This window comes from Gavia stellata, chromosome 14, assembly GCF_030936135.1.
Source record: "Gavia stellata isolate bGavSte3 chromosome 14, bGavSte3.hap2, whole genome shotgun sequence".
In the NCBI taxonomy this organism is placed as follows: domain Eukaryota; kingdom Metazoa; phylum Chordata; class Aves; order Gaviiformes; family Gaviidae; genus Gavia; species Gavia stellata.
In genome coordinates, this window is record NC_082607.1 from 700,124 (window position 1) to 715,348 (window position 15,225).

The 15,225-nt window shown below is 49.5% G+C and overlaps 1 protein-coding gene across 1 annotated transcript in view; it reads left to right on the plus strand.

Moving 5' to 3' along the window:
* AR (androgen receptor) overlaps nucleotides 1-15,225 on the plus strand; it is a 60,925-nt gene that overhangs the window by 26,851 nt on the left and 18,849 nt on the right. Inside the window, exons 2-3 of the mRNA XM_059824279.1 lie at nucleotides 3,197-3,348; nucleotides 13,118-13,234. Of these exons, the coding sequence (XP_059680262.1) occupies nucleotides 3,197-3,348; nucleotides 13,118-13,234 (269 nt within the window). The remainder of the gene's footprint in view (nucleotides 1-3,196; nucleotides 3,349-13,117; nucleotides 13,235-15,225) is intronic.

Consider the following 15,225-nt stretch of genomic DNA (forward strand, 5'->3'; position numbering starts at 1 on the left):
TGTACTTGCACACCTCTTCTCATGGAGAAACAGCTATTTAAAAAGCTGTTTAAAAAGCCACTCAAGCCTTAATTGCTAACCTACTTTGCAGCTTTAAATAATTAAGCCTCAAAAATACTCCAAGGTCTTCTGGGGGTCCTGCTTCTGTCATCCCAACAGCTGCCACTGTGCGAGTCACTTTTGCTCATTTCTTATCTGAAATACACAGTGCAAAGAATAGGGAAGGCTCAGTGTGGAAGACTTTATGGAAGAAGAGAAGTTTGCCCTTTTCAGATTTCTGATTGCATAGAGAGGAGAAAAAAGTAACGGGTCATTAGAGGAAAGGTGTGGTACTCCTGGAATCTAAAAAGCTGCTGGATAAGTGAGACATTTTTAGCAAAGCTTTTGTATCTGCTGGTGGTTATTTCTTAGTAGCGTCTGCTCTACAGCAGCACCTCAAACTGAGTGCCAGGGCTGTGTAGCATAGGGTGCTCGTGGCACGGGGGAAGCGGGGGGGTGCCCTGGGCCCTGCTGGGGAGGGGGTGGCAGGATTGCGCCGGAAGGACGGGCGGGATGCTGAGGAGGGCAAGGCAGGGAGATGTTTGTTGCATCAGGACTTAACTATGGCAGGTACATTGCAGCCAACTGTATCTCCTCCATTGAATCAGGAATGCAAGAAAAGCCTTGGAAATTGAGATTGTCAGGGAAGGATAGTTGAGCAGCATCTACAGATGAGTCACTGATTCTAACTGCTGCTGCTAAAAAGATGAGAAATCATTCAAAATGTTTCTTGCCTTAAGAACAGAGAATAAAATTGCTGCTCCAGTTATTAACCTACAATTTAGGTAGGATCTGCATAGCTTGCATATGAGGAATAGAAGATAGCAGCATTCCTGAAGGACGCAACGGAGAGCAAGATCAGAGGGGAGAGACGAGCCTGGGTTTTGATCTCACCAATAATTGTCCCACTTTATGCTTTACTTTCAAGGTGTGAGGGGCTTAGGAAAGACAGCCGTACTTCAGCAAAGAGCCCTGACCTGTGTGAGAGGCACACCGCGCTGGCACTCTGGCAACAGTTAGTCTTTGGTCGAAATTAAGCATCCCAGCTAGTTGTTCACATAACAACAGCAACAGTCCCTTAAGTCCTATCCGCACCGGAAAGTATTCTTCAGCCTATGGTGTGATTTAAACCAGTCAAGTATTGGTTCCTCTGTTCTTGAGGAAACACTTTTTCTCATTGAAAGCCTCTCTCTCCTCAGTTTAATTTATGTCTCTTGGGAAGCGGAACAAAAGGGAATGTGTAGTCTGAACTAAAGAAGCTACTCCTCTTACCAGAATTAAAATAGCTCATCAAAAGATGATAACCAGGCAGCCGCCCCGCTGCGGGTGCATCGTTGTCCTTGCACAGTTCTGCTGAAGAGTGATTGCTCTTTAAGCTCTTCCGCTCTAAGTAGTTTTAATCCTGATGTCCCTGGGACTGCTGCTTGTGCGAGTGCAGGTTGCGGGATCTCCCTGCGCTTTGGGAGTAGTGAAACCAGACGGGGGAGAGGGGTGGGAGAGGCGGGGGACCGCGGGGGGCCGCCTGCCCCGGTGCCTGCTGCAGTCTCAGCCCAGCAAGCGCAGGGCACTGGTGCCGCGCGTTAGAACTTACCGCAGAGATGGAAACCCCAGGGGAAAAGCTGGTGATGAGCGCAGACCACACGCATATCTTTCCTTAATTAAACCTCGATGCTGCCAGGCGCTCTTTTGGTGTGTGAGATGTCCCCTTGCTTGTGTCGTACCCGCACGGGCAGAGCTGCCTGCAGGACGCGGAGGGGCACTGGCCATGGGCGGCAGTTTGGGGCAGAGGGACTGAGAAGCGGGACAGCGTTCCCCTGCTCTGGGGTCTGTGTTGGTGTTTGACCCCTTCTCCTAAAAGTTACAAGCCTTTCCGGAAGATTCATGGTATGGGTTCCGGCTGCCATCTTTCCCAGGGCTGTTTTCTGTTTCAGTGGATTTTGGGTTTATTCACACTGTGGGCCCAAATGGGACTTTTCAGAGTATAAAGATTTTTCCCAAGAAGTCCCGGCACTGTCACATTCGCTCTTAATATAATTTGATTTCTAAGAGCTCACCTGCAAGCATTCAAACAATACCAGAAACCAAAAGCAGATCTAATTTTGACCAAAAAGTTGCGGTGACCTACTGACTGTTAGAAGCCGATTGCCTCATCCGGTATTTTGACAAAAAGTCAGTTTTAGCAAATAACTTAAAAAGCTATTGCTCCCCATACTGCCTGGGCATGCGTTGACTTGTGATTCTGATGAGGACCTCTCTTGCTGCCATGCCTTCCGAAAAAGCAGCTTCTCCATAGATCTGATCAAACAAGTGTGTGGCAATGTGTGTCCGGAGAGAGGTGGCAGGATGGGTCCCAGCCAAGAGGAAAGGGTTTGGGCATGCAGATGGAGGGAAGCATGAGGAATACATGGCTGTTTCCAGCTGTTTCCAGCTACCCAGAATGAAAACCCAAAATGGGTCTTCCGGACTGCTGAGCTGGCGAGTGAAAAATGTGAAACCCCATAATCCACACTGACCCACTTCCAGCATTTAATCATAGTTATTATATGGCAGACCCTACAACTTTTATTTTTGGCTCTGAGGTTTGTTTTCGCCTTTCAGTGCTTGGCAGCGCCGTGCTCTGCACATGGGGCCGTCTCAGGGCAGGGACCTTGGTGGCACTATCCCAATGTATCTTGTGTGACCGGGAGACGTAGAAGCAGTGCCTTTAGTCATGGGGTGGGTATAAATAGGAGTCTACTGGGACACATTCACAGAAATGCTTTATGTTTTCACTAGAGGCTTCTGGCTGGTTTTAGTAGTCATGCGGATGAGCAAGGCATCCTGGAACAAGGTTCAGTCCAGCCATTGCTGGGTATTGAAAGAGGGAATGGGTAGAAAACAAGCAAGACAAAAAAGCAAGAAGAAAAGAATAGCTTAAGAGAGTTTGTTAGCTTAGGAAAAAATAATTTATTTAAATTAAGAATCAAAAGGATAAATTCATCTGTACTGAAGTGACAACAATGATATTAATGGATCAGTGCTTGGCTTGTCCCATCACTGAAAGTTTGAGTTTTGCCATGACTGTTCTCCCAAGTGCCATCCGCTGTGCTCACCAATAGCTCGCCCTAACCTCATTTGCTGACCATTTCCCTTGTTCTCTTTCTGTTTTACGCTGCAGGTTGGAGACTGGCCGTGAACATGTCTTGCCCATTGACTATTACTTTCCACCACAGAAGACTTGCCTGATCTGTGGAGATGAAGCATCTGGGTGCCACTATGGAGCCCTCACTTGTGGTAGCTGCAAAGTCTTCTTCAAACGGGCGGCTGAAGGTAATGCATACAGGCAGAGGAGGGAAAGTCACTCCCACCTCCAAGTGTTGGCTTTCTCTACCAAAGTAGCCTGAGAGTCAAATGCTACTGACCCAAGTTCTCTCATCAGCAGTCACTTAACATACAAGTGCAGGAGACATTTGCAGCAGCATGACATATTTTCCTCCTGTTGGAAGAGATTAAGTAGCCCTGCTTTGGGGAGCCTGCCAAGCCAAGGGGGCTGAGGCAGGAGTGGTGGGGACAAAGTGCAGTTGGTTTCTAAGATCTCTTAAACTAGTAAAAGAGAAAACTCAAGGATAAATTGATTTCTTTGTGATATGTTTGTCATCCTACATTACAGATTGCCCTCAAAAAGTAGCCAAACCAGTTTGCCAAAACACTATCCTTCTCAATGCCTGATTATTTTAGTTGACCTAGTGAGACCCCGGAGCAGTCAGTTCTTGCTTCTCCTCTTGACTCTCAAGGGTGCTTTTAAGTTCCCGTCAGCCCTCCTGCGATCTCAGACCCACAATTCCAAATTTAAGGATGCTTTTCCTCTCTTGCATCCCTTTCAGAGGGTCACTTCTCTCAATACCTGCAAAACGGCAGAACCGTCTGTCCATTGAGAGCCATGCGCTGACCTTGGTGTTCGTGATCCTTCTCCCCAACCCTTGAGAAAGCAACTTCTCCTTCATGTCCAGCTCTGTAGTGCCAGGGTCTCCAGAGATGAGTGTGAGCTCCAGTTCCCTCTCAGCATCAAGGGCTTTGCACTATCTTTTCTTGGTAATTAGCACGTAGAAGGACCTAGCCCAGCTGTTTCCTTGGGCTGGTGGGTCAGCAATGTCTGGTTTCTAACTGCAGTTAAGAGTCATGATTCCTTGGCAGCAGAGTGAGACTCTCTGTTGTGGAAGCCTAACTGTCCGGTAATGTAACGCGCCTGTAAATCACACATCTGATTTGTTTTCTGGAGTGATGGACCAATGCAAATCATCATTCCTCCTCGGGGCTGACATAATTTGTTCGGTGCGCCAGCACACCATTGGCAGTCAGTGTTATAGGCCGTGGCATCCCTGGGAGAGGGAGGCACCGTGGCTCCCAGCTGGCTGCCAGCGATGGGGATGGAGGCTTCTGTCTCCAGCTTGTCTCATTATGACCTTCCCCTCCCGTGCCTTACATCACCCCTCTGTCGAGCGGAGGTCCCAAACCGATGGGTGCTCACCTGCCATTGTCAGAGCACTGCTCCTAGATTAATTCTAGCGTTATCCTGCATGTTTTCGGAGTCACGTTTTCCCTCATTCATCATGCATGCCAGGAGCAAACTTGCCAGCACTGCTTCAGGGAAGAATTGGGTCTGTGCCATAGAGGACAACAGCATCCTGTTGCCATAATAGGACAGTCAAATAGCATTAATAAATAATAAGTTTGGCATATTTTTCCCAAGTAAATAATTTACAGATATGTCTCTTTCCTATACACCAATTCTGTGTAAAGCCAAATTGATTGGCTTGTGCAGCCAGAGTAAATAACAGATGCTTGTTTAAGTCAGCAAGTCACTCTTGATTTATAGTAAGTGGAGTCTTGTCTCTCTCTGTCACATAAACTGCTGATGAAATACCTCATGTCAGCTGGTGACTCCCGGAGTGCTGCTCCTCCTTTTACACCAGGGTGGGCTCCGTCCTGCGTGGCGTGTGGATGAGGGCTGGGAGATGCTTGCCAGGGGAGAGGAGACAGCCTGGGCTGCTTGCACTGCTCTTAATCATATGCTGTGGTGTTGTTCCCTCTCCTGACTGTGTTATATCATTAATTTAAAAGGTATTTATGCCTCTGCTTAGTTTTTAAGCCTGGAGGTATCGCAGAGGGTCAGAAGTGTTTGGTTGCGTTAGCATCGGGCGGCAGCAGCCCTTTGACGAGACTGTGGAGCGAAGGGCGTCTGCAGTGAGGAGCGGCCGTGGTGGACCTGCCTGAGTATGAGGTTTCATCTTATGTTAGCCTGAGGTACATGGATAGACTTTATTTTGGGGAAGAGACAATAAATCAGACTCCTTTATAAATATTGAATGCAGGGTAGTGGTAGGTGATGATTTCTGTCTTAACTCTTGGTGATTTTCCAGCCAGACCTTTCCTTCTTAAGGTTGAGGAGCAATATTGACAGCTGATATTTCAGTGTGTTCTCATGTTTTAAAGTCAATAAAATGCATCTCTGAAAACCTTAGGTCACCTTTGGAGACTTTTTACAACAGCAGTTCAGAAAGCTTCCCCGATGTGAAAAGAAACCTTTTCTTCTGCCTCTGTTGCCTTCCTGTTGCTGGTGTAAACCAGCAGCCTCCAATGGGTAGGAGAAGCAATGGACTCGGAACTGAAAAGCAGCATGAACAGATCACCTCGGAGGGAATGGAGAATAGCTAGACCCGTCCTTTTTCTTTTATCATATTCTTTGCCTAATATAATACTGAACTTATGTAGCAGTAATTCAGGGATATTTAAGAAGGTTTTATAGACATACGCTGCCTTCTAAGGGATTAGAAAGGGAAAAGATTTAAAAAAAAATACTTAGGACATTGATTCCTCTTCCCTTTTGAAACACGCTGAGGGATTCGTGTGGTTTCCCGTAGAGCAGATCACTCCTGCTTTGATAAAACATTTGACAGATCTGAGGTTTTTTGCAAGCTCAAGTCCAACCAGTTCCTCCAGAAAGATTTTGGAAGTGTTAACAGAAAAGACATGAACGTTTTCCTGATCTCTTTCTGTCAGCTGTCTCTATTTGCAGGACATGGTTTAGTGGCCATGATGGTGTTGGGTTGATGGTTGGACTTGATGACCTCACAGGTCTTTTCCAACCTTAATGATTCTGTGATTTATAGACTCTCTCAAGATGTCCAGGTTATGTATAGGCCAGCTCTAAAACGCACCCTGCAGATTCTTCAGCTCTGATGTGGACTTCCTTGCTTGCAAGATGTCCAGCCTCATTTTTGTAACCAAACCTCGTGCTTGCCTCTCCCTTGCTGTCACCCCGCCCTGGTGTCCAAGCGCTGAGGGATCCAGGGGTTGGGGCTCGCTGCCCTGGCGAGAAGTGCTGCTGCTCCTCTGCTGCCAGACGCACTCGCAGCCTGCGAAGGGGGTCTCCTCCTCCCTCGAATTCCTCTTTCTCCTGCAATAACAAAGATTCGGTAAACAAAAAGTGCGTCCGCCTCAGCATGGATTTTGTTTTTTCTTGACACAAGTAGGCAGGGCATCACTTCGCATGGTTAGGATGGTTTGGATGAGTTAAAGACATTAGGGTTTGGTTTCATGATACCACACTTGTCCCTAAAACAGAAGAATGCTTCAAACACGACACGCTTCCAAATCAGCTGGCAGTCCAGGGGTTCCTGTTGTCCCATCCCATCCAGGAAGGGAGTAATTTTTGTGTCACTTGCATCCATCCCTGAAAAATGGTAGACCTTCCTCATCCCTCCAGGATTGCATGAGATCTGGTGGCCACCTTGGCCAGTTCAGAGCTGCCTCTGTGCGGTGTTCCTGGTGGCACTGCAGGACTGGGATGCCTTAGGATGTATTGCTGATGGGACTGCCTTTAAATAGCACTGAGCTAAATGAAAAAAAAATAACACAGTATTTGGCAAATTTCCTAGAGGGCTAACAGCTAGACTGTTGTGCAGTCTGTTCTGATTCCCTTTCAGTCACTTTCCATATGGATTACTGTTCTACATCCTGACCTGCTGAGGATTAGCCTTGCACCAGAGAAATGTCTTTGGGCCAACTCAACAGTTTCTTGCCAGTTTTCAAGATGACAACAGGTTCAAGTGAACCGTTTTCAAAGGCCATCACCCTGTTGTAAAATGCTTTCTTCTCCTTCTCGTGGCTGATCAGACAGTATGCGAAAGAGTTGGGTCTGCAAAAGACTTCCGTGGTGCTGCAGCACCACGATGCTCCTGTTTCAGTGGTGGGTTTCTCACTACCCTTTGGGTATTACTGGCCTCAAAAATCCGTGGGAAGAGCAGAAGGTGGAATAACCAGACCTTCGAAAGGTCAGGTCCTCCTGGCACAGCCCGCTGCCTGTCTCCTGTGCTGCCTGCCAGGTGGGATCGCTCTTCTCTCCCCTTGGCGTCCACGGACCAGCTCCCCCCAGCCCCGCGCAGCAGTGCTTCTCTGGGGGTGACCCGGTACGTCAGCACCCGCTTCGCTGGGCGCCCTGGGAGGTGGCAGCTCTCTGCGCTCTGCCGCTAACTGGCAGCTGCTTCAGCCTGCGCTTGAGCAAGCTATCGGTCAGTGAATAGTCAGACATGACATCGGTTGGAGTCTGAAGCAATTTGACTTCAGACAGGCTCAGGAGTTAAAACATTACGGTTTTGTCTTGTTGCCAGAGAGATGAGCAATTAAAACATTTTCGCTTGCTGGATTTAAGCATCTTTAAAATAAAGCCGTTTCAATTTGCACAGTCCTGTAGTTGTTTACGTTTAAAGCTCGCTGTTTAGCCTTGGCTTGCTCCAGGCTTCTTGCTAGGTTGTCTCCTGTATGGAGCTGTTAACCTGCCCATGCTGTTAGTTCACCACCACCTGTAATTCCCTTGCTTGCATTTCTCTGGCTGGCTGGTGTTTTCACTTGCAGACCATCGCTTCTGGCTCCCTGGAGAGCTTCCCCCTTGCTCTTCCCGCAGCCAGCCTGCCTTCCCAGCCACCGCAGGCTGCTGAAGTTGCTGCCCGAGGAAGATGAACTGGAGCCGGTGCTGAAGGCTGCGCTGTGTCACGGGCTGGATGCTTTCCTTTTGTTTTCTTTAGCCCTCTGGTAAATACAGGTGACTAATAAGAAAATGACTTTGCAAAGATAGTTTATTAATAGTGGCTTAGTTGTTCTTATGGAAGAGCACTAGAGACCCTGTGGTTACATATGAGACCCTGGGGGATTCGCTTTCTCAGAAAGCTTGGCCTTATCCCCCACTGTTAGAATTTGATTTATGCCCTGAAGTACAAGGATATCTCTCTCTTCCAAAGAGCATTTAATGGGTTTTCACATTCACAATCGTAAGCCTTACTCCAGACGTTTGCGTAGGTTGCTTTGCTTTCTGGAAGAGAAAGCTACTCCAGGCACAACAACTCAGGTGGCAACGGGTTTTTAGTTAAATAACTTCTCTGGACTGAGCAACTGATCTTTCTCCATAAATCCTTATTTTTAGTCGGGACGGGAGAACTGCTCTTCCTCTCTGCTCCTGATGTTCATTGCAGTCCCAGGTGATGAGCAGGAGGACACAGTGACGGTAGAAGCGTCTTTCTGCCTGGCGTGAGGTGGCACAGGAGGGGGCTCTTGCTGGGGGGGTGTCCCCAGCGAAGGGGGCAGTGGTACAGCAGCGTATTTGTGGTGTGTGGTGAAGGGGGGGCTGCAGCAGCCTGCAAGAGCCTCGGTTGCACAGACTGGTCTCCTGGGGTTCCCGTGCTGGTCTGACATAGCAGAGGGGTGCTGAGTACCATTGTAACTTCGCTTTTCACCTACACACATGTCAAACAGTATCTGGATCGGCCGGGAAGGAGAGGAGTCTTCTCTAGGCATACATCTGCGGTGTTGTCAGCTGGGTAATTATATCTGAGGCTGACGCCTTGCCAACATCCCCGTTGTAAAGACAGTCTGGGTGATTGGCTTCGCAAAGAGCAGGCCCGCTGGGTAAAACCGAGAGTGTTTAAAGTTTAGACCTGTACATACAGGTTTGCAAAGTAAGAACCTCTGCTTTGGAGTAATGTGAGAAAGCATCTCTATTGTTTGCAGGAAAGAAAAGGAGAAAAAAAAATCATTCCACTGTTAAACTCAATAAAAGAAAAAACAGTGCATTTATCTTTAAATAAAGAACAGCTGATTGCAAATGTCTCAGCTTGTTCTTAAATCAAGAGAGTAAATGATCCTGAAATTAAAAACAAGTCTCTGTATATGAGAAGTTACTTAAGACAGATGGAACCCGTCTGTACCGCAGGCACCCTTCCTTGTTCTCTGGGCTTTTACAGCCAGTGCCACCTTCTCCTCCATACGCCAATGCTGTGCTCAGGTGACACGGCCGATCACGTCCCTGTCAAGTAGTGCACGCTCCCAGCTTGGAGACAAGGGTCGGAGTACGCTGGTGCAGATGGAGCAGAGGAGCTGCTATTACTGGCGTATCGACCAGAGCTGCTTGGTCCGGCAGCGTGCGATGAGTGTCCCGGCCATTGCGGTTCTCTGCAGTCGATGGGATGAGCGCAGGCGGTTCAGAGCGGTTGGCTTCGCTGGGGCAGAGACGTGGTATGGTCCCTCTCCCAGGTCATGGATTTGTTTCACAAACCATAGCCACAGCTGGGGATAGCAGTGATGAGGGTGCTGGGTTTCTCCAGTAATTAAAAGGAGAATCTCTACATCCCTAGGAATTAGGAGGAGATGAGCAAGCAAGCAGCTTATTCTCATGCCGAGCAGAAGCAGATCATGAATAGCCGTTGCATGGCCATTTGTTTCCCTTTTTGTTAATGGCTAACAGCTTAAGATAAACAGTGCCAGACTATGCATGTACCGTTAACAGAAAATTGGTTCCTGCCCCAAAGAGTTTATTTTGTGAACCAGGAAGCAGGCCCTCGCTATTTCAGCAAAATCACTGTACCGTGGCCATGGGGTGAGTTGTTGACTGCAACTTAAAAGCTTGCATTCACCTGAGCCCATCGGCAGGGAGGTAAAGTTGTCAGAGAGACTTTTCTAACACGCCCGTTTTGTGCGCAGTGAGCCGGGAGGGCCACAGGCGCGGAGGCACCCGCCTGGTCTGGTCTGGTGAGAGATAGCTCCCTCTCCGTGTCCCTTCCCAGCAGTGCCAGAGGTGGCGGATGCTGCTGAAGAGCTGATGGGAAACAGCACGGCTGCCTCATCGAGCAAGGTTTGAACCTGGTTCCCAAATCTCATCTGCCCCCTGCTCCCCTCCCGTGGGTGCCCGTGGGTGCCTGGGGGGACAGAGCAGGGTGGGGGACGAGCCCGCGCATCGGGACGCTGCCTGGAGCTTGGGGGAGAGGAGGGGGCTGAGGCTGGTGGATGTTCCTCCTCTTGGCAGAGGAATTCAGATAGAGCTGTGCCTGACCCTGGAGCGTCCTTGGGGGGGCTCGGGCAGTGACTGTGCCGCCTTCCCTTGCTAAAGCTGTTCACAGGAGAGGCTTGACCTTTTTAAAGATTTTGAGCCATTATTGTTGCAAAAATGCTGTAGTTTAGACTAGGGAGGCGAGATAGGGAAGGAGCAGGAGCCGAGGGGAGAGCAGGAGGGTTGTGCAGATGCTCCCGGGGCAGCACGGCTCGCAGCAGCCTGTCGGCAATGGCCAGAGACCGAGTTGGCCTTGCGGGCTGGGCTTGAGCCTTCCCGGTAGTCCCAACCCCATCTGTTTTATAATTGTGGTAGTTCTCTTGGGCTCTGGAGCATCCCAGTGTCGGACGTTGTCACGAGACAGGAATCCTGCAGTGCAGCTGGAGGGGAAGGAGAGCAAAATCACCTTACAGCTCTCCGTGCCCATGCCTGAGAAAGTAGGGTGTCCATTCTTGTTTGATGTATGCACGTAAAGAGGTCGAGTGGAGAGAGTATGGCCTTGGCACTCGTTTCCAATAGCACAAAAATAACTCCAAGTAACCCAGTTTCAGCTCAAGTTGTTTATTACTCATCCTCCTCAATGAATTGTTGAAAGGGCGGATGGTGCTTGTGTTCTCTGGGATTTGGTGTAGTCGCTGCTTCTGAGGCTTGTCTACGTGTCCTTAACACTGGTAATGAGCAAAGGGAGGGGGATGAGAAGAGGTGCTGATGAGAACGGTGTTAAAAGGGTTTAGCAAGGTATCACGTGCTGCAGGTAGTGCACTCTTGCCCCATTATGTCTCCAGTCTTAACAACTAAGGCACTGGGGATGGTGTAACGATCAGCTTTTAATGGGGACGATTCCAAGAAGTTCAACCGTATGGTATTTTTGCAGCTCTTTAGCATAGTCCCGTGCGCACGCAGTGTGAGGAGGAGTTGATTGTAACCGAGCCTTATAATGATTTTTCTGCGACGCTGTGATGAGAGGCTGCAGGTGGGATTTTGCAGCTGGCGGCCGGTGGTGCCAGCGAAGCCTCAGCCGCGCGCTGCTGGCAGCCAGCACCAGGGAGGAGCGGTGGGACCTTCCGTGGGCTCCCCCCTCCCAAGGGCGCAGGAGATGAAGCTGCTCTCTGGAGCAGGGAGGGCGATGGGGAAGCAAAAGACAGTGCCAGTGAGGTCTATGATACCGGGCTGCTAAAAATCTGCTGCTTTTTCTGATTCTGGTATCTTCAGAAGTTGTGGATGTGGGTGTAGGAGGTGGGGAGCTGTTAAATCAGTGCACCAAAATCGGTGCCTCTCTTGTCAAAACCGGTACATTTAGCAGTTAGTTTCAACCTCGTCCTTTTAATGGATCTCTGATGACTCCAAAGGGCTATTCCTGTAAGAATATAGAAAGCAAACACTTGCAGGATGATAAATAAAGGTTAAGCTGGATGTAGACTGATTTCCCATGTAGGCTACTTACGCGGAGTCTGAGATGCATAGCTCTATTATTTATTGAGAGTGGTTTAGTTTGGAACAGTATGAAGAACATCAGATAAATCCCGATCCAGTAAACGAGTTTAGACTTGACAAGAAAACAAATGATGAGTCAGGAAGGAAGGTTCATTCTTGGCATGTCTAGCAAATGAGGCAGTAACAAAAAAAAAAGAGCTGAAATCCGGAGCTCCAAGTGGAAAGGTGAGTCTGAGATACCAGTTAGTCTGAAAATGAGTAACTTCTGAATTTTCTGCAAGCCCCCCTAAACCTGCTGCTGCGTGGGGTCTCCCTGACAGGGAGGTTTCCTCCTGGCTGGCTGTGAGTGCAGCCCAGGGCACAGCCTGCCGTGAGACCCACGGCGGCGGAGCCTGTGGGGCAGCACCTCCCCATGCAATCAGTTCCCCAACCCCAATGTCTGTAACCTGCAGACAACAAACCCGATTAGTATTAATGGGTGGCACAAAGCATTAATTCAGCCCCAAAAAGCACTGTAAAGAGAGTTGTGGTTGTAGAGGGAAGACCACTGTCCGGGGACTGTATTCAGCAAACTGTAGGTAAGTGCTGTGGCAGGAGGATCAAACTGTTTTGAAGGCTCGTCACAGCAAAAAGCCAAGCAGTGGATGTGTGACATTTAAAAAATGAGAACCAAACTATCCATATTTCATTACTTTTTAATTGCTATCTATTGACTACCTCTGCTGTGCTGCACAGCGCAGAATGAGTTTTCTCCTTGGAGATGTTGGTCTAAAAGCCTCCGCCGTGTGTGGGTAAAGAGGAGCAGTGCCGCCTGGCAGCAGGCGGGCAGGCAGGGGAGGGGTGCTGAAGTATGGGGAAACAGCAGTGACTGCGTCTGCATTTCGGGTAGCCAGCTCTCGCACAAAGCCTGTGTATCTGCAATGAACCACTCCTGTAGCAGCAGAGGAAAAACGGTGCTCTTTTCCCAAACGATACCAACTTCCAACTTCAATTTTCTGCTGGGGGGTGAACTGGGAAATCAGCACTGATGCGGACCTCTCCCTCTCCCTCTCCCTCTCCCTCTCCCTCTCCCTCTCCCTCTCCCTCTCCCTCTCCCTCTCCCTCTCCCTCTCCCTCTCCCTCTCCCTCTCCCTCTCCCTCTCCCTCTCCCTCTCCCTCTCCCTCTCCCTCTCCTCCAGTGATGCCAGTGACCCTGGTGATACTGAGAAAGCCTGAGCCCATTTCTCCTTGTAAACCTGGTCTGATCGGTACCCGCCACCCATCTGCTGTTTCCTCTGATGTTTGTAGGTAAACAGAAATACCTCTGTGCCAGCCGGAACGACTGCACCATCGACAAGTTCAGAAGGAAAAACTGCCCGTCCTGCCGCCTGCGGAAGTGCTACGAGGCTGGGATGACGCTCGGAGGTACCGTCTGAATAACGTCCCCTGGGTCCTCGCGATGGGCAGCCGGGCTAATCCCGCGGGAAGCGAGTGTACTTGGCATATTAATAGTCAGTAAATGGCTGAAAAACTGAGGCTGATGGAGGGTAATGAGCTTCGGGAAACATTTGCAGGTTTCTGTGAATTTCATTAAACATTTGTTTGAGTTTCAGGAAACATTCTTTTCCTTAATTTAAAACCTTGTTAATCTGAAAAAATGTAAACGGACGGGTAAGCTGGATTCTCACTCACACCGAAGCCTCTTTGAACTGAGCACTCCCATTTTAAGACAATTTTTCCCAGGTAGAAAGGGGCATTCTTCTTTATAAAATTACAGCCCCAGTATTTTTCTTCGCTGAATGGAAGTTGCTCCTGTATCACTGGTAAAGATCCTTGTTACAGTTTGTCTCTGTTCCAAAACCTGTAGCTTTACCAAAACCTGACAGAGTGCCTGTATCCAAAATCTGAGGTTTTCTGCTCAAAACCTAGGAGCTACAATGTTGATCACTGGGTGGCTCATCTTTGAGTTCATTCGATGTGAGAGTGAGGAAGAAAATACCGTGAAAAACAGGGCTGATGGAGCTGACCCAGGATGAAAAGGCCCCTGACAGCGCAGCGGAGGGGTCACGGGTGACACTGAAAGGAAAGCCCCTGGCAGCGTCAGGCACAGCACAGAGGGAACAGGGGGGCCCTGGCTAGTTAGATGTGCCAGCTTTTTAGTTTAAATACTTCCACCACTGCTGGGATGGGCAGTGCCTCCCAGAGCTGCTGGACTGCTGGAACATTGTCTTGAAGAACTTGCTACTGAAAAGGTTCTGGTTTATTGCTCATCGAGGAGCAGTGGTTTTAAATCTATTTCTCCCCAGAACAGTTCTTACAGCTCAGGTACCAACACAGACGTGCAGTCGGCAGGGCAGGAGCCAGCCTCTCCCCTCTGCTTTTGCAGCAGCAGGTAGTAAATCTGAGTGGTGGCGACACAGCTCTTGGAGGTGTGATGCAGAGACGTGCAGCTCGCTCCTTTCCTCCTGGTAGCAAGCAGAAAAAACGAACGTCCCAAAAGGTAGTGCAGTCCTAAAACCTCGCGACGTCAACCCCCTGCGCTGGCTCTGACCACTCCACACTTACGCTCCCCCTCCGTAGCAGGCGAGCTGTCGGCAAACGGCAGGGTGCTGCTGCCGCAGCGCTTTGGGAGCAATGCATACTGGCACATGCAAAGGCACGCCACGATTTCGGAGCACCAGGGAGGTGCCCAATCCACCTGATGTGACCAAGCAGGCAGTTTGCTTGCTGAACTTACCGGGCGGCTATCTCTGTCTCATTTCCCCGGTGTCTGCTTCACCGGTTCTGCCCCAGCCCTGGTCATCCAGCCCAGCTGGGAGGGAGCGAGGGCAGAGCAGCCTGTCCCGGAGCCGTGCCTGCCCGCACGCCTTCCTGCAGGAGTTCCTGATGGCAGTCGTTTTCATGGCCGCTGGTGGCCATTGGTAGCCATAGCTTCCCGGGGAAGCAGGGAGACTCCTCTGGGACCCTCCCCTTGTCTGCCTGGGAGGGTTGGGACCGGGATGCCGCCACGGCCCTGCCCGTGGGACTGCTGGGCTCCTGAGCCGGGGGACAGGGATGAGAAGGCAAACCCAGCTCCCTGGTCCGCAGCCAGCAGGAGGGTTTCGTAATGCCATCGAAAACAAGCATGCTTTTATTTTTAAGTGCTTTTTTCTGGTGAAATTTCCTTAAGTAAGAGAAGACATACATCAGTGTAACCTTCTTCTGCAGGACACACTGACAAAATTAATGCTAATACTGATAGCCCCCCCTCCCTTTTTTTTTTTCTTAAGCTCTTTGGGTCACCCTGACCTGTTCTGCCTGGTCTGTTTTACATTTGTTTTGAATGTCGGTTTAAAGGCAATTGTTAAAAACATGCATGCTATGAGTTTGTCCACAGTTATTTCTCCCACAGTAGAAAGGCAGAGCATTTGAAAATG